This window comes from Acomys russatus, chromosome 23, assembly GCF_903995435.1.
Source record: "Acomys russatus chromosome 23, mAcoRus1.1, whole genome shotgun sequence".
NCBI classification, from domain to species: domain Eukaryota; kingdom Metazoa; phylum Chordata; class Mammalia; order Rodentia; family Muridae; genus Acomys; species Acomys russatus.
In genome coordinates this window covers 20,860,579-20,884,972 of record NC_067159.1, presented here as the reverse complement: position 1 = coordinate 20,884,972, position 24,394 = coordinate 20,860,579, and the positions used below count along the sequence as shown (strand labels likewise).

Genomic DNA, 24,394 nt, shown 5'->3' with positions numbered 1-24,394 from the left:
CTGCCTCTCAAGTCCTTTGTCATGTCATTTCTTACTCTGCTCCTGGACAGTAGTTAAATTTTTCTCTTTTCCTCACCTACTTTGAAACCTTGGATTTGGATATGTTCTACCCTTCTCATAGCCACAGCCATATCTCATTTTATCCACTTTGTTACAGGAATCTACACTGACCCCTTTTCTCACTACTCAGCAGTGTCTTTCATTCTGTCCATCCAATCAAACTATGGCCTACTTGGTTGACAAATCCTTTGGCCCCGTCTTATTTTTTATTTGTGTAGCATCCTGCAATTAAACTGCATTTCTTTTATCCTTCTTTTTTCCTTCATGGGCAGAACACTCTTCTGTCTCCACCCCCTCCATTTTTGAGTTGTCCCTTGGATTTTAGGTATTGTCCATCTCTAAGCTTTCTGCTTCACAGCTCTCTAACACCCAGTCCACTGCATAGTCTCCATTAGGAATTATTGGCATGTGTAGCCCTGAACTTGATCTCAATGAAAATGACTTCATGCTCTACTTTGAACTCTTCTTTTATTCACTTCTCCTCTGTAAAGAGATACCACAACAAAAGAAACCTATGAAAGAAAACGTTTAATCAGGACTTCCTTACAGCTTCAGAGGTGGTGGGGGTTGTGGGGGTGGGGGTATGACTAATGGTTGGAAAGCAAGGGAGTAGGAAGGCAGGTATGGTGGCTGGAGCCCCTGTGAGCTTACATTTTATCCAGAAATTGCTGGGGGGCGGGGAGAGATATCTCCTTCCAACAAGGCCTTACCTCCTAATCCTTCCATGAACAGGTCTACTAAATAGGGATTAAGCATTCAAATATATAAGCATGCAGGTGTCATTTTCATTCAAACAACCACACTGACTGTGAAATTTTTTAATCAGAACAGTCTACCATCACTTCCTTGTTATAACATCCAAACTCAGATCACAATCCTGCTTTGTTCCCTCCTTCATTCCATAATTATTAGTGACCTCATCTTTTACTTATAAACCCTTGTGGACACCTTGCAGACATTTGCTTTTTCTGTTGCAGAAGCCTGATGAGTCTTTTCTTTTCTTTTTCTACCATCGAGGAATGTCCTTGTCTTATATTTTCCAGAAAGTCCACAGGCCATCACAGAGACCTTGCATGTCTTCCCACTGCCCAAACTAAAACCAGTTGGGTCAATACCTAATATTCCTCTCTTCCTTCTCACTCGTATTTAAGAACTTCTCCTCCTATTAAGAGCCATGGGCCATTCAAAGGATGGCTTTGTTCCCCGTGCCATCTCCTCCTTCCACTCTACCATTTCCTACCACTCCTAAGGCAGGTATCTCCTCTATAGTTATACACATGTATAGTATATTCCACTTGGAAAGCATGCCAGCCCTTCACTTGCCTTCCAAATCACCCTCTTATGAGCTTATTTAAAATAATTAATTCATTCCAGGTTGTTAAATCTTGTGACTTTTAGCCAAGTGAGAAACCCACCAGAACCCTTCCTTTTAGGGCTATGAAAGAGCAGAGACCTTGCTTTCTTCTTCTTACCCATTATACTAATTGGGATAATTTCTTGTCATCTTTGTCCTAACTGTTCTTTGCTGTGGTTTACATCACACCACTCTGCTCTTCCTCTTGCCCCATGTTATTTTGTAACGATCAGTGCTACCTTTTCATATTTTCTCCATTCTCCAATGGCCTAAAAATAGAGCTTAAACATTTTTCATCATCTTTTAATCATGTGTGTGTGTGTGTGTGTGTGTGTGTGTGTGTGTGTGTGTGTGTATAATTTATTCAGGTTACATCTCAATTGTTAACCCATCCCTTGTATCCTCCCATTCTTCCCTCCCTCCTGCTTTCATCCTATTCCCCTCCCCTATGTCTGTGACTGAAGGGGACCTCATCCCCCTCTATATAATCATAGGGTATCAAGTCTCATCTTGGTACTTTGCTATCCTTTTTCTGAGTCCCACTGGGTCTCCCCACCAAAGGGTCATGGTCAAATATTGGGCAACAGAATTTGTGTGATAGTCATTCCCTGCTCTCCACTCATCTGTGGAGGGCCGGATGGTTTCAGTGCAGAATTCTACCAGACGACCAGAGCTAATACTGATACTCTTCAAGTTACTCCAAAAGATAGAAATGGATTGAACATTACCAAATTCATTCTATGAGGCCACAGTCACTCTGACACCTTAACCTCACAAAGACCCTACAAAGAAAGAGAATTTCAGACCAGTTTCGCATATGGATATTGATGAAAAAATACTCAATAAAATAATCACAAAATGAATATAAGAACACATTAATATCTATCATATCTCCTCATTATCAACTTAAATGATCTATCTAGACACAAAAACATCTTAACCCCTAAGCAATTAAGCTTAATTGTAAAACTAAACTATCTAGTCTTCACCCAAGTGATGTAGCTGGAGATCACATGACGTTTTAAGGAACAGTGCAAAAAACTTCTTTTGTGTTTTGCCCAAGATCTCACATAGTGCTATTTTTGTAAAATTATAAAACTGCTAACACATCTCCACTCAGCTTTCTCAGATCTCTTCACTTTTCTTTTTCTTTCTTTCTTTCTTTCTTTCTTTCTTTCTTTCTTTCTTTTTTTTTTTTGAGACAGGGTTTCTCTGTGTAGCCTTGGCCATCCTGGATTCACTTTGTAGACCAGGCTGGCCTCGAACTCACAGCGATCCGCCTGCCTCTGCCTCCCGAGTGCTGGGACTAAAGGCATGCGCCACACGCCCGGCATTCTTTTTTTTTTTTTTTAAGTGGATAATGAGGAGATGTGATAGATATTGATTTACATTCAGAAATTTAGATACAAGATAGGAAAGATGTTTTCTTCAAGGCTGCCAAATACAAATAGCCAAAACACTAAGAATGTAACATTTATATAATTGCTGATTGTGTCATGGTTCCTCTTGCTATAAGTAGTTTATTGTATTTATGTGTAATAATATAAATGTGTATGTAAAAATAAAAGATATTTAATTGAAAAAAAAACACATGAAAGATATCATTCACTATGACTAGGTAGGCTTCATTCCAGGCATGCAGAGATGCTTTAATATACAGAAATCCATCAATGTAATCCACCATATAAACAAACTGAAAGTAAAAATCCACATGATCTTCTCCTTAGATGCAGACAAAGCACTTGATAAAATCCAACACCCATTCATGTTTAAAATTTTGAAGAGATCAGGGATACAAGGCACATACCTCAACATAATAAAGGCTATATACAGCAAGCCGATAGCCAACATCAAATTAAATGGAGAGATACTTAAGGAAATTCACCGAAAATCGGGCACCAGGCAAGACTGCCCACTCTCTCCATATCTCTTCATTATACGTCTTGAAGTTCTAGCCAGAGCGATAAGACAAAGAAAGGAGATCCAAATGGGAAAGGAGGAAGTCAAATTATCTCTATTTACAAATGATATGATAGTGTACATAAGTGACCCCCAAAATTCCACCAGAAAACTCCTATAGCTGATAAACACCTTCAGCAAAATGGCTGGCTACAAAATTAAATCAAAACAGCCAGTAGCCTTTTATATAAAAAGGACACCTGTGCAGAGGAAGAAATTAGGGAAACTACCCCATTATGGGTTTGTTAACAAGGTCTGTGAACAGATCTGTTGAATTTTTCTTATACTTACTTCTTGCTGCCTACTGATTCTGCTCTTACTTAATGCAAAGAAAAACAATTGGAACTCTTAAATAGTTTAAAGTTGGTAGGCATTAATTCTGTGTATCTTCATATTGTTACATTCCAAGCACAAAACAGATGTTGGAGTACGTACTGGCATTCTCCTTATAGCGAAGAGATGGCAGAGACTGTATATGAATTGAGTTGTTTCTGACCCCAAAGCCTTTCTTATTACGGATCCTAGAGTTAAGAGAAAGTCAAGAGCAAGAATGGTCTCTGGGGGGAATTTCCTCCCCCTATATATGCTCATAGGGTATCAAGTCTCTTCTTGGTAACCTGCTGTCCTTCCTCTGAGTGCCACCACGTCTCCCCCTCCAGGGGACATGGTCAAATGGGAGGCACCAGAGTACGTGTGAAAGTCATATCCCACTCTCCACTCAACTGTGGAGACTGTTCTGACCATTGGCTAGATCTGGGTAGGGGTTTAAAGTTTACCGCCTGTATTGTCTTTGGCTGGTGCCTTAGTTTGAGTGGGACCCCTGGGCCCAAATCTGCCTATCATAATGTTCTGCTTGTAGGTTTCTAGGACCCTCTGGACCCTTCTACTTTTCCATTCTCCATAGGGGAGGGGAATAAGGGGAAAATGGGAGGGAGGGAAGAATGGGAGGATACAAGGGATGGGATAACCATTGAGATGTAACAAGAATAAATTAAAAATAAATAAATAAATGAAGGAACTGGAAAAAACAAAACAAAACAAAACAAACAAACAAAAAAAAAACATAAAAGAATGGTCTCTGGGAACTTCCAACTGGAGACCAGAAAATTACGAAAATGGACAGATGAATGTTGGAGGGACAAGTAACACAAACATTGACAGGCTTTATAATCACATCAGGATCATGTTCATCTTTTCAATGAATTGTTTTCTGTCTCTGTTAAACAAGCATTGTGTGCTTTCCTTTACATTATTTTTCTGTCCTCATTATGCCTTGAGTTCCTGGGGGTGGGGTCTATGTAAGTCAACCACTTCTATAGAGTCTAGCATAGTCACTGCCATGTAAGAGGGTTTTAATTAAGTATTGGATTTTATTCTTGTTTTGCTTGTTAGCTTATTGTTTCTTATTCCACTCATTTAGCACATATTATCATGTGTCGACTGACCAATCTTCTTGTAGTTTTTAGTTCCATAATGAAAGACTCTACTCACTGTGGGGAGAAAACCCAAATAATTCAAAAGGTATGTTTTGTTTTGTTTTCATAAAAAATACATGATGAGACTGGAGAGATGGCTCAGTTGTTAAGAGCACAGGCTGCTCTTCCAGAGGACCAAGGTTCAATTCCCAGCATTCCCAATGGCAGCTCACAATTGTCTATAATGCCAGTTGCACTGATTCTTACATCTTCACACCTCCATATGTGCAGAAAAAAAAAAAAAAAAAAAAAACCAACCAACCAACCAACCAGCCAAACAAACAAACAAACAAACAAAAAACCATAGCATGCGGAAAATAAAGTGAGTGTGGCTACTTTCAATTGCTTTAACCATCATTCTTCCTTACTTCTCTGCCTGGATCATTTTCAGTTTGATTGTGTTTGTAATATTCATGGAGAGTGAAAGTAGGGGTTTAGTTTTCTAAACCCACCACTCTCAGGATAAAGAGGCTCCCCAAGTCAAATCAAAGGACAGTTGTCAACAGCAGCCTTCAGAAATAACTTCTGGTGTCCTTGTATGCCACAGGGAGCTTTATTTGCATTCCTAAACTGACCAACCAATCAATTCAGAATTAAACCCATGCAAACACTTCACCTTGATTTGCTTATTTCTCTGCAATAATTCCATCTATTTAAGACTCTGTGAACTCCTTGAAGATTTGATTTCATTTTCTCTGGAAAAGATCTCCTTAAGGAGGTCAGTGCTCTTGAAGTAAATACATGGGGATTGTTTTCAGATTCTCTGTTGGATTCCCAAATGGTGTGCTTTGATTTGCTTATTTATATTCAATGTTACCATCTACTTAAGACCACAAACTCCTTGAAGGAATAGATCATCCTTTAATCTGATTTGGACCATAATCATCATAATTCTATGCATATTTGGGTGCTTAATACTTCTTGATAATTACAAGACAGTGAAAAACGATAGGCTGCTGAGATATTTCACATGTAATTCCCCGTGAGAGAAAAATTTTAAATGCCGAGTGATGCCACCAAGTGATATAAACAATTACAGAAAGGGGTTAAGAAAAATGTCTAATATAAAATCCCCATTTGCTGCATTGAAAGCATAAACAAAAACACAGAAAGCCAAGAGAAGATTATGCTACTTGTGAAAACAATATTATTAAAATATAAGTGAATGCTGAAGAAAATATTTTAATTAACAAAATAAATCAAATGGAAAAGATTTTCTAAATAGAGCTTTAAAAGTAAGTCTATGTGTGTTTGACTGCCATGACTAATTATGTATCCATGTAATGTGTGTTCAATTTGGGCTTATTTAAATAGCAGAAATGCTCATTAGCTGCAGTATATCTGTGAAGCTTCAGTAAACAGTTTAATGGTTTTTATGTTTAACCAATTTCATAAGTTCCTGTAATTTTAGCTTTAGCAGCTCATTAATGTTATTTTTTGATATCCATCTTATAGCTTTTTCTCCCCTTGTCAGTCATCAGTAGGCACACATCAATGCAAATTTAAAACACATAGTAGAATTGTGCCTAAACAAAATTTGTACATTAGTAATGCACAATTCAAAATATAGCTTCCTTATATAGGAACCATGTGAGTTTCATGTAGTTGGGAAATACCTTTGGTATTGGGCAAAGCTGTATTTCAGAATGCTTATAATGATGATATTGGAAACTGTCATTGAATGCTTTTGTAAGTTTGCGGTGGTTCTGGGATGCCTTGCACCTACTATCTCTTTGGAGTGGCACAGAATAGCTAAGATCTCAATAATTTTGTTAGGCAGGTAAGTTATCAAGGTTACATTTTTAATATCTAGAATAAAACAGGAAATCAGCTAAGCATGTAGATTAGAGATCTCCAGAGATTTTGGAGGAACATATGCAAGTCTTGGAGTATTAGATGTACTTGTGGGATGTCTAAAGTTTTGGAAGAAGGAACCCAATTATAGGTGAAAAATCAAGTCAAGCATGTAAAACAAGCAGCAGCAATAACCCATCTAAAGTTACAAAAATCTCATTTGACTTAGATGAGAACCAAAAAATTTCTTATCCATATGAGTTAGTTTTAGAAAGTATCAGATACAAGAGAAAAATAAAAGGAAGGTCAAATATCTGCTAATCTGTAGTGCAATAAACAGTAAAGTATTGGCAACAAAATACACAATGAAAGGCCTTAAGGATTCTGAGACCATATATAGGGGGAGGAGGTCTCCCTCAGTCACAGACATAGGGGAGGGGAGAAGGGGAGATATGGGAGCGAGGGAAGAATGGGAGGAAACAGGGGAAGGGCTAACAATCGAGATGTAATATGAATAAATTAATTAAAAAAGAAAAAAAAAAGAAATGTGACAAAGACATACAATGTTGTTCATGGCACACTCTTACTGCTTTGATTCATTTACTCACGTACCAAATATTTATTGTCTAATACTTTTGATCTACATACTGCTGTCTGTACTATTGTAAGCCAAAGGTCAGTAGCCTGCTGTACACTGCGAAAGACAAAAATAAACAGTAAGCACATAAGGAACCAGATGATGGAGAAGCAAGCTACAAAGAAGACATCACAAAAGGACTATTTCCAGATGACAGCGGTCTATGGTGACATGCACGGCAAGTGCTTTACCTAGTAGCAGTATGAGTGGTCAGAGAAAATCTTCTTCGGGGAGAGGAAACCAATACTAAAGAAAGGAGAGTAAGAACAAACAAAACAGTTAAAGAAGCAGAGGGGCAAACATTCTAGAAAAGGGGACTATAGAATCCTCAAGTATAGGTTACAAAATTTGAAGTCTATAAGGAATGATTTTTTAAACTATTTTTTATTTTTAATTTTTTTAAATTTTATTTTATTAATTTATTCATATTACATCTCAATGGTTATCCCTCCCTTGTATCCTCCCATTCCTCCCTCCCTCCTATTTTCTCGATACTCCCCTCCCCTATGACTGTGACCGAGGGGGACTTCCTCACCCAGTATATACTCATAGGGTATCAAGTCTCTTCTTGGTAGCCTGCTATCCTTCCTCTGAGTGCCAAGAAAATTATGATAGGCAGATTTGGGCCCAGGGGTCCCGCTCAAACTATGGCACCAGCCAAGGACAATACAGGCCATAAACTTCAAACCCCTACTCAGATATAGCCAAGGAATGATCTTTTGAATGAAGGAGAATGAGCAGGAAATGGGGAAAGCACTGAGAAAGAGGCATGGTCAAGACCTTGCTCATTTCAAAAGAATTATATCCTAAACAAAGAAAGAAAGTACATCATGTTTGGGATGAGAGACTGAAGGACAAGATTTCTGTCTAGAAATAAAATCTTCTTAGTGTCTCACATAAGAAAGGGAAGAGAGTGACTAATGTCAGGAAGCTATTGTCAGTGTACATGGAAGTGCCTAGCATCAGGCAACAGTCTGGCTTCTTGGGGCCCATCATACATGGCTTGTCTTTACTGTGAATTTTCCATCAAAAAGTCATTCTTTTTGTTTTTTTAAGACAAAAAATCATTTAAAATGAAGCACTTATTTCATTCTTTTGATGCAAAGGTTTATCTATTATTTTATTCATTTATTCACCCAATTATTTAATGTACTACTTACTACACTGGAGACAGCACCAGGGACTTTGAGTTAAAATATAAGCAAACTGACTTATAATTATGAGTGTAACTAAGAATGGGGGTGTAAACAATGAGGCAACAGATCAGAGGAAAAGTCCAGAAGAGTGCATGTTCAATTTAATATTCCTTGCTTGTATGAAGAGACCATACATAGATTTTTCTGTCCTCGTAGGTCATCCGAACCCACTAACTCTGGAATAAATCCAGATGCTTTCACTTAACATCAGGTGATACTTCACAAGTCGGTAATCACGTGCTTTCTAACACACTACCATTTCTTATGACACACTTTATAGTCTAGCCAAAGGAACTGGTTTGTGCACCTATGCAACTGTTCCTTGTCACTGTCCTACGTCTCTGTTCTCTTTCTTTTTCTCTAATATTTATCTCAACTCCAAACCCCACTTGCTCTGGCATACCCTTCTGTGGTGTTCCCAGTAAGAAGCCATTTCTCTGCTTAGTGTATTACACTAGCAGTTTACATGGTTCTCCCCAAGCCACTTTCTACTTTTGTCAACATGACATCCACATGACTTCCCTTGTCTCATAGGCTGCACAGTCCTGTACACAGAAACAACATATTTACTTCTCGTTACATGGGGACCCTAATTTTTGCTGCCATAATTCACAGCACGATGGTTATTGAATGACTTTCTGAAAGTGTAATCCAGTAAGCTATTTCATATGTAAGTTGAATTAGCACAGCAGGATAAAAGTAACTAGGATAATATTCTAACTCTTTTGGTTATGGAAACAAAAGAGTGATGGGTAACACTAATCACTGAAGACTTTGGAAAAGACCCATGGATGTTTGCAGAAATTAATTCAGGGCTTTACTTAATAAAATCAGAGTATGAAATTTGGTTTGAGTAGCATATAGAAGTGGCAGTAAATATTAAATACATTTGAACACGATTTATCTGTTAATCAAAGTGTACATGAAAACCAATTTTAGACTAAACATATTTTGGATAAATATATATATATGTATATATATATATATATACATATATATATATATGTCAACCACTCAACAAAGAACACAAATCTAGACTTATTAAAAATATTTATTTGTCATAAGTAAATAGATTATGTAATTTATAATTTTATAATTTTAAAAAATATTTTGTTAATCTATTCATATTTCATCTAAATTGTTATCCCATCCCTTGTATCCTCCCATTCCTCCCTCCCTGCTGCTTCGCCCCTACTCCCCTCACCTATGTCTATGACTGAGGGGGACCTCCTCCCCCTGTAATTTAACTGACTTTTGCATTTTGTTTTTAGCTATTACAATAACTTAGTGTAGTTTTACATTTCAAAGGCTACTGGATTTAGAATAATATTTTATTTTATATGGAGAGTATTTTTATTTTTTTTGAGAGTAAGTACTTTAAATAATCAGAGTCATCTGTAATTACATAAGAGGCTGTTATTTTACTCTATGCCTTGAATTAATTTTAAACTATGTGTTCACTGAATATTGAATATTATTATAGGACACAGCTTTCTGTAAGTACTAATAACTTAGTGTATTTTATTCTTTAAATAAAACCTTTACCTTTTCAAATTGTAAAATGATGAGATGGTTAAGAGTATCCTTTAAAATATAATTTTGAAAAATCCAAGAATACCTGGAATACTTATTTATTGTCCCTGGAGATCAAAGCGTAACAAACCAGAAATTTGCAAACACTGAGAAACTTCCTTTTTTCTTTTTTAAACATATTTTATAATTTTAAATTGTGTCATTGTTGATGAATAGACATACTTTGTTCTATTTTTAAAGGAAGAGCATTTTATCACAGTATAGGTGAACAGTATTTAAGAAAAAAACTTAAATGTAATAACCTGGTCAATAAGGGTCAAGGCTTCCGTAATGTTCACAATATGTTGACTACTGTTAACTATATTTTATGACTTCTGTTTTCTGAAACAATTACATTATTTTTCCATTTTCTGCCTCCTTCCTCCAACAAAACTTGTTACATACCACTGCTCTGCTTCTTACATGTAATCTTTGATTTGATGGAAAATGACTTTGATTTGATTTATCCACTGTCTCCCTGTAAGAATGCATATGGTATCAAGCACTAGTGAAACCTGGAAAATAAAGATAAGGAAAGGCTCTGAACAGAGCGATTCACTGGGGAAACAAACCTATTCCTATGCAGTTATTAAAGGAAGTAAAATAATTACAGAAATATCATGTCGCGCTTCAAACGGATGTCTATGGCAGTTGTAAGTGATGCGATGTTGATTCTAAATCACACTCAACACCGTTATCAGTTTGACCTCCCTCCTCATCACTTCTACCCTTTACAATAATTCTAAAGGAAAACTGTACAAGGATTCCATTAGGTTCAATGGCTTCTGCAGAAATGCCAGTACTAGCACGCACTTCTACACTCCATCTTCTCTCTGTACAGAATATTTTATAATAGAAAGATAATAAATCTAGCTAGAAAAAAATCTTTCTGATAAAAAAGGGTAATTTTTAAGGAAATGGATACAGTTTTCCTATTAGTCTCTTGAGAATACTCCTTGTCCAAAACATAATTAAAAGCAAGGCAAGGCACAGAATAGACTAGGACGGGTTTATGGTCATTGCTGAGTGAACCAGCTAGCATATGCAGACATTATAAAATAAAAGAGCAGTGTGAGAGAACATATACATGAAGGTGGGGCTAGCATAGTACCATGCAATCAAATTTGTTGTCATGGCTTCAAGACTCTTGTCATCCCCAAATAAAAGTGTGATTGTATGGCATCAGAAGTTGTTGGAAGTCTAAAATAAATTCTACCATATTCACCCATCATGCTTTCATAAGAAAGTGCTGTACCAACTCTCTTTTTATTTTTTAAATTTTTTTACATTTTATTAATTTATTCATATTACATCTCAATGGTTATCCCATCCCTTGTATCCTCCCATTCCTCCCTCCCTTCCATTTTTCCCTTTACTCCCCTTCCCTATGACTGTGACTGAAGGGAACTTCCTCCCCCTGTATATGCTCATAGGGTATAAAGTCCCCAACTTTCATTTAGCAGTCCGTTCATTGAACAATATCCCCTACTCTAAGAAATAAGACAGGTGAGTGAGGCTAAATGTTGTGGAGCATTTTTGTTGACCTAGAACTCCAGAAGCTGAATAAGGAGGATTGTAATATTGAGAACCAAGAGAAAGGAAGACAACCTTGTCAGGAATAAGGACCATTGACAGCAGATGCCAGGAGGAAACATTGCTGTCTGAACAGAGCATGGCAACAGCATATGTGACAAGACCTGTGCAAGCCTGACCAAACCTGACCAAATCTCAGCACAGACAGGGGAGTTGAACACAAAGACTCACTCCTAGCTTAAGCGTTACTGGCAGCCCGTAGCCACTGGGAGAGGGAGGGCTAGTTTTCATCAGAAGCATAGATTTACTAAGTCAACCATGCTGTAACTGACCTCCACACACTTAAGAATATTTGGGAAATCAATTTGGCTTCAATGAGAGAGAGAGAGAGGAAAAAAAAAAGAACAGAAAGTTGGGTGAGAAGGGAAGTGAGGTACATCTGGAAAGAGTTTTGGAGGAAAGCAGAAGATGATCAAAGCATATTCTATAAAAATTTCAAATATCTATTTAAAAACTAAAATAAATCTTTAAACAGTAGCAACCCCCCCAAACAAAAGCATAAAAGTAATTCTTGGCTGTACATGCTTATAATCCCAGCAATGGCATGGCAGAGACACATGGATCCCTGAGCTTCACTGTAAAGACAAACTTGTCCACTTGGCAAGCTCCTGACGAGTGAGAAATCCCGTCATGTTACAACTGCAGCTTATTCTAAATTTGTTGGATCCTCTCCTGGAGTTGACCTAATAATTTTATCTCACACAGGAAGTCTGTACAGGAAATATACTTGCCTGTTTACATGAGTCAGCAACCAAAATGCACCCGCTGGTGCATTGAGTAACATGGTTTAAAATGCATTCAAATAGAAGACAGAAAGAACACTTAGCAGCAATATCTATCTTATTTAAGATAAAGATATTTCCAACATCTAACACAGCTAATCTGTTAGTCACTTGGTTGGTTAAAATGTGATTACAAATCAGCAACAACAAAAACAACAACAAAGAAACAAACAAAACCTCACCTTAGCCTTCTTTGACTTAGCATTCCCTTGGCTCAGGAGGACTTTGTAGCCAAATTTACTGTCATCTTCTCCCTGCCCACTTCCCATCCTTACATAACCATTCCATCTGTTCCAGCTGACTGGATTTTTCCATTGCCTGACCACAGGAACGTGTCTCTTTGGCCCATATTTTGTATGTGATCTTCCGCTTAACAAGGAAATGCCGACTCATTTGTTGAACCCAGTCCAGATTGTATTAGTATATTTTGTAGCAACATGTGTCTGATAAATTCTACCAATAAGTTGACAGACAAAGGCTCCCCTTTAGCCTTGTCTTACGCCCTAGTGAATGGATGGGCTTTTTAGCAGTCCCTCATCATGCATTGCAAGAAGATTAATAATAGTATGCATGCTAGAAACCATAGAATAATAAAGTTCTAATGAAAGTGAAAAACTCATACTTTCATTTATTAAGATAAGAACGTGCATGAAATGAGTAGGCTGCTGACAACTTTCTAAAAACGTACTTTTAAAACAGCTTTTTAAAAAAATGACTGTACAATGACTACTTAATCTAACAGTGTGGTGTTAAGCACATTGTGTAACAGGCTTGTGGCTTCCCTCCCTCCCACCTCCACTCCACCTGGAAACTCCTACACATCATCCAGACTTCAACTTTTAACCCACTTCCTCCTAGCAGCTTTCCTGAGCTCTCACACTGAGCTCCGTCCACCCTTGGGACTCTTAAAGTCCTTCCAACTCCGCTGATTCTAAGTAGGGGTTTTCTCCTATTAAACTGCATTCCCGCAAGCACAGTGTGCACACGCCTTTCGCCTACTTTCCCCACAGCACTACCTAGCCCAGAGTCTGCAAGAGCAGGCTGGCAGAATGTACTAAGCAAGCAGTCAACTGGAATGACAGAACCAGAGCATCCCATCTCCTAGGCCCCTTCTAGCACTTTTGAAAATAAAAATGGGAAAACTTCAAGACAGGTGGTTTCATCATAACACATCCAGTATGTGCAACGGTTCTGACTACTTTACTGCTCAAGCATATGACGAGTTCCCTTACTTATATTAGCTACTGGGAAGCCACTTCACCTAAGGGTTTGCAATAGAAAAAACACTCTCCTACTCAGCAATTAAATCCAGTGAGCTATATGCTCTTTGAAGTTTATCGCACATATCTTATTAAATAAAAACAATAAAGCAGACTTGGCTAACTAGGGTAGTTTCTCAAGTTGGTGCTTGATCCCTTATCTTTCTCCTTTGCCCTTCTGTAAAGAAGAAGGGGACTTAAGCAAACTGAAGTCAGAAGGACTTGATAGCCAAGTAGCAATTCCTGTCAATGCTGCCACCAATTTCTGTAAAAGATTTTTTTTTTTCATTTGGAACATCATACATAATAACAATACAAATAAAGTGGTAAACAAAATTGTAGTGTTCTACTTTCATTGATGAATTACTCAGCATGTCATATTTTAATAAAGGTGTAAAATACAAACACTAATTTGGAGTCTTTTAAACTATAAATAACTCTGATTGTTGGGTTTCTGACGTATCTTGAACTCACATGAAAATAATGTAGAATTCCTCCCTACAAAAAAAGATCAATATATTTGAAAAAAATCTAGTCTCCACTTTACTACGATATCAGGCACTTCCTTTTTTTTTTTTTTTTTTTTTTTTTTTTTTGCTTGTCAACTTGTTATTCTGACAGTCAGAATAAATACAATTAAGCCAAGGCCTGCACCTTTTCTCCCTGAGGAGAAAGGGGAAATCCATGCCACACTTGAAGCTGGTACCCACAGAAAGCTTGCCCTTCCCACAAGGCTTCAAAGACCTTTCTGGGGGCCTTCTAATAGATCGATGAGTGACTTTAAATCCTTCCTTCTCCCTCTCCTACAAAACACTCCCTTATGCAACTAATTGCAATTAATGCCATCAAGGGAGTTGGCTTCTAAGGGCTGCATTAAAGATTCAGAAAGATCCAGGCATTGTGCTTGTTATCTCGTGCCTGCTGAGATGAGCGGAAACAGTAGGCCTTGATGCTGTCTATAAACTCCTTTCCTCAGAGGTCAGCCTCCCCTGGCTCTGTCCCTCAGAGCAGAGGATACAAACTCCTGCCCCTTAGCTGTGCTAACTATATAAGACAGCCATCACCTTTTGTGCGATCTTCCTTTGCAAGCTTTGCTTTTTTAAACTCACAATTTTCAAGAGCGCATCTTTTTTCCATCTCAAAAATGAGCATTTCCCTTAGATCAAATAAACTAATAAAATCTGTTTTCGGTTGGGAACACCAAAGGGACTTAAATGGCTTTGCTCTTCAAATACCTGATTTTTGGAAACACAAAATGAATGTTTGTGCAACTAAGAATTTGCATTAAGAAAATTTGTTCCAGTACTCCGAGGCAACATCATATTTGAAAATAAAATATCTAAAAATGTTATAGACCGTTGAAATTGTGGAATCTCTTTTTCCACAAATAAAACCAACAAAATAGGTAAAATATTTCTCATTTAAAAATCATAAATTTAAAAGCATCTGCTCTGTGTACAAACAGTGACAGGGCTTTAAGATGCTGAAGACATTTTAATTGTTAAATGCTATTGTGTCTGTGCAAAGTTTATAATGAAGGTGTAATAAAGCCTTATTTAATCATAACAACATTATTTTTGTACAATAAAAATTATACCTAATTTTTACAAAATTCTATAATTTTGTGTTTAAATGTGTTCAAATGTTACTTCATTTGTATTTTTAAAGTGATACTAGGTTATAGATACTAACTCATTTTCCTCACATAAAAGGACCAGGAAGTTCAAAGAATCGTCCTAAAAGGAAAAAGACAAGAAGAGACAGAGTCAGGTTTCCATCTGAGCAGGATGGCTCTGAAGCTCTTGCTTGAGAAATACACAAGACTGGCTCTAACTAGTCTAATAGTCATCGAATTATAATGAGTGCTATAATTTATGCCAAATAAAGAAAAAAAATGTATCATCAAAGAGTAAAAAAAAAATTGTTTACCTTTTCTCAAAAATAAAACAAACTGATTTGGCTCTGAGGTTTAAAAAATGGTTTTTAATAAAATGCATATCCCTGAGTGGTTGGTTCAAGTCAACTTCATAAATGTATTTGTGTACATATGTGGGATATTAATATTCCATCTGCAATTGTAATTTCAAGGAACCAGAAAGCTCTTTGGAATTTTCATTGGGGTTGTCATTATTTCATGAGTAAAAAGAGCAAAGGATGCATACGTATCTCTTACAACTGGACATTCAAGATGAATGAGAGAATGGCTGTTGATAGCTTGGAGCATGGAAAAGGTGCACGGGTTGTTTTCTGGGATACAGTGAGTTCCTTGAAAAGCATATCCAGAGCTCTATAAAATTATGTCTCTTGGTTTCTGAAAATGTGAGGACAAAGTTGGCTTTAGTGTCACAGTGGGAAAATGAAATGTGAACCTGGTAAAGGGTTGTCTTTATTGATTAAAACTCACTGACAACATATACACTTTGCAACTGCCAATTTGGCTCCAGATAGCAATAGAGGGGAAGTGACATATAAATATGAAATTACTTAAATTTGACACTTTTCAGCTCTAGATTTGCTTTGTCCAGTCATCTGTTGTAGGACATAAAAGTTCTCCCCAGATCCTAGCCATTGTCACTATCATAGCAATGAACAACGATGTGCACATATGTCCATGGTTCCTGCTGGCACATATGCTGGGATGGGACAGCTGGATCCTACGGTAGCTTTAGTTTTTGAAAAACTTCCACACTGCTTCCCATGGTGACTCTGCAAGTTTACATTTTCAGCAGTAATGTATAGAGTTCCTCTCTCCTTATATTCTTGCCAGCATCTGTTTTTTGTTTGTTTTGTGTTTGTTTGTTTGTTTGTTTGTTTTGATGGTAGCTATTTTGTTGGGGTTGTAAAAGAATTTTAATATGTTTATAATTTGCATTTCTTTAGTGGCCAAGCGTATTGAAAACAAATTAAATTGTTTGCTAATACTTTTTCTTTAGAGAGCAGTCTAGTCAACTAACTTGCAATCCCTGGACCTTGGTAAGTAGTATAACGTAAGACAAGAAGGAGGAAGTCAGAGACAGGATTACAAATAAGTGAAAGAAAAATGCAGGAACTAGGCATGACATAAACAATAACAGCCTGTTTATGGTTTTATTTGCAAAGCACTTCCCCGCTGTTTCATTTCATTTCTGACAGTCCTCTTTCAAGGTAGGGGAAGGAAGTTTTTATTATGCTTGGTTTTGTTGTTGTTTTGATTGATGAAGAGCTGAACCTTAGAAAGGTTAAGTGACTTGGAGAAGAGCATATCCAACAGAAAAGCTTAACACTGTCAAACAGAGAAAACCCAATAAGGTGCGAAAGAATGTTTGCATGCTGCTTATTTAGCCTAGGCAAAATAAATTTGGAAAGGAAAAAGGAGGAAAAGTGACAAGAGAGCCTAATATTTGAGACACAGTTATCGGTGAATGCATTAAAATGTGTATCATATACGTGATAATCATAGAAGAATCATACTCTACAGGCATTGGAATGAAGCAAGCTCTGATATAGAAAAAGGGATAACATGAATATCTTTTCCTCCAAATGTACAACTTTCTTCCAATACATTTGTTTCAGTATGCTCAGAATATGTATGAGCATGGGAAAGTTTTTCGGCTTTAAGTTTATTATTATAAGAGCTTAAAAGATCTAATTGGTTAAATCCTAATAAAACACAATTCCCATATCAATGTTAAAGTGTTTCCCATGACCCCTAAATGTTATTGAAAACAGTGAAAATGTCAAGATTTCCTTGCTTTTAATAGCTGAGTAGTATTTCATTGTGTAAATGGACCACTGTTTCTTTAGCTATTCATTGGTTGAGGAATATCTAGGTTGTTTCAAGATTCTGGCTATTACGAGTAAAGCTCCTGTGAACATAGTTGAGCAAATGTTCTTGTTGTATGGCAGAGCATCTTTCAGGTATATGACCAGGAGTGGTATGAATGGCTGGGTCTTGCAGTAGCACTATTCCAAATTTTCTGAGAAAGCACAGAATTGATTTCCAAAGTAATTGTACCAGTTTGCACTCCCATCAGCAATAGAGAAGTGTTCTTCTTTCTCCACATCCTTGCCAGCATGTGCTGTCACTTAAATTTTTGATCTTAGTCATTTTGGTAGGTGCAAGATGGAATCTCAGAGACATTTTGATTTGTATTTCCCTCAGCTATAAAAACAAAGAAATCTTGAAACTTGCAAGCAAATAGATGGAAAGAGAAATGATCATCCTGAGTGAGGTAACCCAGACCCAGAAAGACATGCATGGTATATATTCACTTACAAGTGGATACTAGCCCAACATAGATGTCCTCTCAAGAGACTTCACCCAGCAGAGGATCAGGACAGAAACTGGGACTTCCTGCTGGACTCCAGGTGGAACACTGACAGTGGTATAGAAGAATGGGGAAATGGAAGGCCCCAGAGTATTCAGGAGCCCCACAAGGAGACCATCAAGGCTGGTAGATGTGGACCTAGGGGGCCTTTCACAAAATGTTGCACCAACCAAGGACAATGCATGAAGTAAACCTAGATCCCTTGTTCAGATATAGCCAATGAACAGCTCATTCTCTGTGGCTGTGGGCAGAGTGGGCACTGCCCCTGACATGAGCTCTGGTGCCCAGTATTTGATGACTCCCTCTTGGAGTGGAGGCCTAGACACACAGAGGAAGGGGAAGCAGGCTATCCACATGAGACCTGATAGTCAGTGGTCATTTGATAGGGGAGGAGGTCTCCTTCTGTCACAGGTCTTGGGGAAGAGAATAAGGCATAAGAAGGAGGAAGGGTGGGAATAGGAAGTCACAAGTGAGGGAATAACAATCGGGATGTAATCTGAATAAACTAAAATTTTTAAAAAGTGAAGAAAAAAAACAAAAAGAAAGAAAAGGAAAAAACAATGCATAGGAGTGAGACAGACAAACACACTGAATAGTTTTGTAACCTCGGCACTCCACTTGGCTCAGACTTTGGACATATCCTTTACCAATGCAGCTGAGAACATAAGACTCTCAGAAGGTTAAACAGTGCACACAGACCCTTCTCCAAATCAAGCTTTTAGCAACTGGTGTTGAGCTTAAATGTATGCCATACCTCAAATGATGCACTGATTGTCTGCTATTTGGACACCCTATGATGATGCCTCATTTCCATTGAGACACGTTCTGTATTATATCCAGAAACTACAATAGGCTGATACGACCTAGACTAGGTTTGGGTGCATGCATAGTAAGGCAAACTTGGTCCTCTGAGTGAACTTTTAGCAGAAGCCACTGTTTATTGTCCTATGACTATGCATATTCAGTGTATATATGATTAGAATCAGATGAATTACAGGAAAGAGTATCTCAGTAGGGAAAAAACATCCTTACAGAATCAAAGCCAATCAATTAAAACAGAGAACAACCTGTGTTAAGGCCCCAAGGGCCCACAGTTCCTCCTCCTCTTCTATCTCATAAATAGAAACACAAGCAATTTTCACAGCCTTTGAGTGTCCCCTCTGCTCCATACAGAAGATTTAAGGTCTACACTATTGCTTACTTAGAACAAGGCTTTGCGCTACTGCGCTATCCCTGTGTTCTTTTATTTCAGTTCTTTGAATAAGACATGAATAATCTGTAAGCTTCCAGTCAAGACACTGTCCACTGACAGTGGACAGGAATGTTACTCTACATCACAGCTATCCAGCGGCCCACTCATTTGGAAAGTAACATTTTTTAGTGCAGGATCCTACCTTAGGATATGATGTCAAAGCTATTTTGTGTTGAATTAGGATAGGGAAAAGACACCACACTTAAGAGGCATGCTTGGGGAAAAAAGATCTATGTGAGGTATCACAAGGGACAGACACAGAGATCAAAACACAAACATTCTGGAATAAACAAATTTCTGGAATTGAACATCACAAATTTTTGTTTCATTCATAAATTAAACACAAAATGCTAACTTAGTTCTCTCTCTCTCTCTCTCTCTCTCTCTCTCTCTCTCTCTCTCTCTCTCTCTCTCTCCCTCTCTCTCTCTCTGAAGGTACTCTCATAAAAGGACTTGGCTGGGCAGTGCTTGTAATCTCAGCATTCGTGAGTGTGAGCCTGGAGGTCTGCAATTTCAAACCTAGGAACAGTTATAGAGTGAGACGCTGTCTCGAAAACTAACCACACCACCACCACCACCACCAAACCCAGTAACAAAATAGCACATACACAAACATAAGCTTTCAAAGAAACCTGACTTTAAAAAGAATATTTTCTGTGATCTGCACCACAAGATATTCTGCCTTGATTAGAAAAAATACTTTTAAAAGTATTAGACTGCCAGTTGTGAAATATAAATTTAGACAGGTGAACTAAATTATTTTGATACATTACTCATAAGTAAAATTGCTATTTAAACCTCACTGGCATCTTAATGTTTTGCAGAGAGCAGTATATTTTGGATAACTGAACATGATTTACACACTGTTCATTTTTCCTTCATAAACTCAGTTAATGAATACACAAACAAACTATGCCTGTGTCTACACTTCATACACACATCTAGATGGAAAGTGACAAATTTAGACCATCATCCAGCCATTTGAAAAAATTTATCTTGATGACAATAAACATCTGGATGTTCCTAAATACCAAGATGTTGCATGTGCTGCAGAAACAAATACCCACGGTGATTGCTGAATCCTTACATATAAGCTACATAAAAATGCACATTTGCCTGCCTGCATCTCCTCCTATTTCAGAGACGTGTGCAATTTTTTCAGTATACAGTAGACATTATAGGCATAAGTGTCAGGTTTGGTTTGGGTTTTCTGTTATTATTTTTCTTAGTGAATGTCTGAACAGCAGAAAGGCCTTTTATTTCCCTTTCAGAAAATAAAAGTGATAATTGTCATTTCAGTGGTGTGAATTGAAAGGTAAAGATTTGCAAAATGAAGGCCCCTTGGCATTTTAGCTTTCATTTACAATGAAACTAGAGTGGGAGGGATGTAACACAAGGCAGTCTCCCTGTTGAGTGACAACTATGGGGTTGAAGTGTCATATAGGACATTTTCTCTCTCATGATATGTCTAAGCATTTTATTCTTTCTTAGTACCCAGTTAGGCCACTCAGATGAAATGACAAGAGTTTGAACTTCTAAGGGATAATGTTGATGTCCCATGTTCACAGAGATGTTTTGCCATAGGGTTTGTAATAAATATTGATTCTAAGTTTCCAATTTTCATTATACCCTAATTTCTCTGCATCATTTATGACAGACTGTTCCAATTCTTCAGTTACATCTTTGTACTCTACTCTAATTGAAGAAAGGACATTACTTTATAGGAAACAAGGCAAACATTTTTACAAATGCTATTATAGAATAATGTATGTATTTTGGATAATGGCTTAAAATAAAAATTCACATTCTTTTAATTTCTCACCATTTTTAATCAATTGCCTATATACGGTACTAGCACCTCTAAACTTTTTAAACCAAGATTGCTTGCAGTCCATACTAACAAAGGGAAATAAATTGCAAGATGGAAAAAATGGCTTGAAATTTGAAAACTGTTAGAGCCATAAAACAACACCCACAACCTATCACACGTGTCTCGCAAGAATGCCTTACCTTTGGGATCACTCAGGACAGAACCAAAGGCACTAACAACCACATCAGCCTTCAGGCGGACTATCTGCTCTTCATCTTCAATCCACTTTCCGGTTTCATCTTGCTCAGTCCGAACAAATTGCATTGCCACAATTTTTCCATCTTTGACTATAACCTTCCGTGGAGAAAGGAAAGGCAAAAACTCACATTTTTCTTCCTTAGCCAGCTCCATCTAAAACCAAAGAACAAGTAAATAAAACTTGAGAGATATAGTTGGTTTTCAACTCAATTTTACATGCCAAGTGGTTATAATGTTTAAATTTATATAAGGTTGTTTTTTTTTTTTTTTTTCATTTTCCACCATAGCTGAGTTTCAGGTATTAGCTGCTTGCTCTGGGGAGTCTTGGATCTAAATGTGACAAGGAAATAACAAGTTAGTTCCAGCTGGGAACAGTGTTCTGTAGAGGAGCACCTCAACTGTCCATGTGAGTCCTTAGGTTCAGCACTACAAAAAAGTATTTTTTTCATGTTATTTATTAAATGGGCTATAGTTGGTGATGTGTGATGCTCTCAATTGTGATAACTGGGCTCCTCACACCTTCATTATTACAGAATAAGCTGTCTGTGTAATTATACTAGACATAAAGATAAATATTTTTATTTACTAGCTGCATGTAGCTTAACTAGAAAAAAATAAGTCAATAAAGCAGGTGAGTTAATCTGTATAAACATATGACTAGAATAAGAGTTACGAAAAGAAAGCTAAAGAACCTTTGAGTAACTGGGGGAAACAATTCATTCTTCCCTTCATTTCAACACAGTCATGAGGCGCATCAATGAAATATCAAAGAGATAAATGAAATATCAAAGAGAAACAAGCACAGACCTCATGGAAACCCCCTTCTTATCTGTAATACATCCTATCACTAACTGGGAATCGTGTGTTCCATGCCTAAAGAGGTTGCCCATTCACACAAAAGGTTCACGTTTCTTAACTCATTATTTTCCACCCTTTGTTTCAGATCATACCCAGGCGTTTGTCAATATAATCAGAATTGGTGTGCTGAATGTCTCACACACACAAAAAAAATCAGATAGAAGAAAATGAGCCACTGCAGAGAACTTTCACATCTCTGTACAAGCCAGGTAGGCTCCTGGTGGAACATCTACTGCATGGCATATGGTTTTGCCAGGGAGGAGGGGAGGCAGGGTGGGGCAACAGCATCTCTTAAATGATCCCAAATTATAATATCAGTATGGTGTGTAAGTTATGTTTCCCTTTCATGACATTTTCATAATGTAGCACTCACACAAAAAACCAAGCCTGTGGTGTTTCAAGAATGAGAAGTAATACTAACATTTAATCACACTGCCGTACTTGAGAAAATGACATTGCCAAATGTTCATTGGTTGAACAAGTCAGTCCAGCATGTGTATTTATAATTGCTCTGTTTTCTGGGAAGGGTGTAAGAGAAATACATAACTAAGTTACTGGCATTGCAGAGTATGCCTGGTGTGTTGATTTATAACATGTTTTGTCCTTTCTTGTATTTCTTGTCTATCGACAGTTTGCATCTATTTGTGTATACCATCTCTTAAGAGTATTTAGGAAAGTTGCTGCTAAATTTGGAAAGAAAATTAGGTAATGCTAACAAATAAAAAAAAACTTAAAAATTTCCTCAGCATCTTTCTTCTGTGCTTGCTGGGTGTAGAGAACCCAAAAATCCATGTTATGATTATAAACCAACTGTATACTAATATGTACTCAGATTATATCACGACTTTTATATTTTCTTTTTCATATTGATATATACATTCTGAAGCATGAATTGTGGCTGACACTGGTCCTGAGAAATCCAAGATATTGGAGACTCCACCTCTCTGACAATATTCTTTGCAAACAGGCAATAGGATGCCAAAGCCATAAATGTCAGAATGAGCTCAAAGCTTCATCTCAGGACAAACTTAATATGTGCATTAGTTCCATTGGCCCATAGTTGCTGTCATAGGCAGCCTCCCCAGCCATGTTCTGCCATCAGCCTTTGGGTTGCAGTTCAACCCAGAGAGCTGGGAAGAGCTCCAGGTGCTGTTTCTTCATAGTGAGATGCATTAGAAGGACAAGGTAATGCCCCATAGGGCAACCATAATTCATATGAATAAACAATTTGTAGAAGCTAGAAGTGATCAGTTGAGCTGGTAGCTGGCATGGCCTATTTCTAGGCCACATCTAGAAATAGAAATTTTGCTAGCCCATGGCCACATGATTTCTGTGTTCTCTTATGGTCTTTCATTTATGTACCCATATCCTACTTTATCATATTTTCTAATATAACAAGGTTGATAATTGGCTAAAGATATTTAACTTTGTTGACCCATGCTTGACAGTGTGCAGAGGATTAGCAGCATAGACACCGGCCTTCCACCACATTGTTCTGAATTCCTGTCTTAAACTGTCCAATGTGTGATTAGACTATGGCATGGAGCCCATAAATCTCACTACATGCTGCAGTTATTTTACTATTAAATACAATTGTCTATAACTGGTCAGTTTATATGCAAGAAGAGAATTGTTAAGCCAAACTGAGAAAATAATCATCTGAACCTATATATTTATTGGGAAAACATTTATGTTGTTTAGGATATTGAAATTGTTATAATATTTGTCGTACTGGGAAATAAGAATCTAATAGGACCATGGGAAGATGGCCCTGTAAAGGTACCTTATCAGGTAAAATATCTTACCAATAATTTAAGAGTATAACATAGGGATATATTTTCATATTTAAAATTACAGTTTTACTCATTTTATTTTGTGTGTGTGTATATGTATGTATGTGTATGTATGTGCCTAATTTCCTTTCTTACTGGCTCTACCTTATACTAATTAATAATGGTAGCAAGTTTCCTTTTCAATACTTTACCTGTAACATTTTATCTTCCCACTGAAGATACTTTATGACAGCTATATATTAGTTATTACAAAATAATGCCTCAAACCATTCTTTTCTTCTCGTTGTGGTACAAAAGGCCAAGAAACCAGTGTTCGTCTTTCATTTTACAGACTGAATGCAAAGCCTCAGGTATGGTGCTGCATACCAGTACCCCCTAAGCCCTCTCTAAAATGCATGTATCTTGGACACCCTAATCTGAATATGTAAAATCAAA

General features: G+C 37.3%; 1 protein-coding gene across 1 annotated transcript in view; it reads right to left on the bottom strand.

The window, feature by feature from the left end:
• Dpyd (dihydropyrimidine dehydrogenase) overlaps nucleotides 1-24,394 on the bottom strand; it is an 877,326-nt gene that overhangs the window by 473,223 nt on the left and 379,709 nt on the right. Inside the window, 1 exon segment of the mRNA XM_051165995.1 lies at nucleotides 21,251-21,461. Coding sequence (XP_051021952.1) covers nucleotides 21,251-21,461 — 211 coding nt within the window.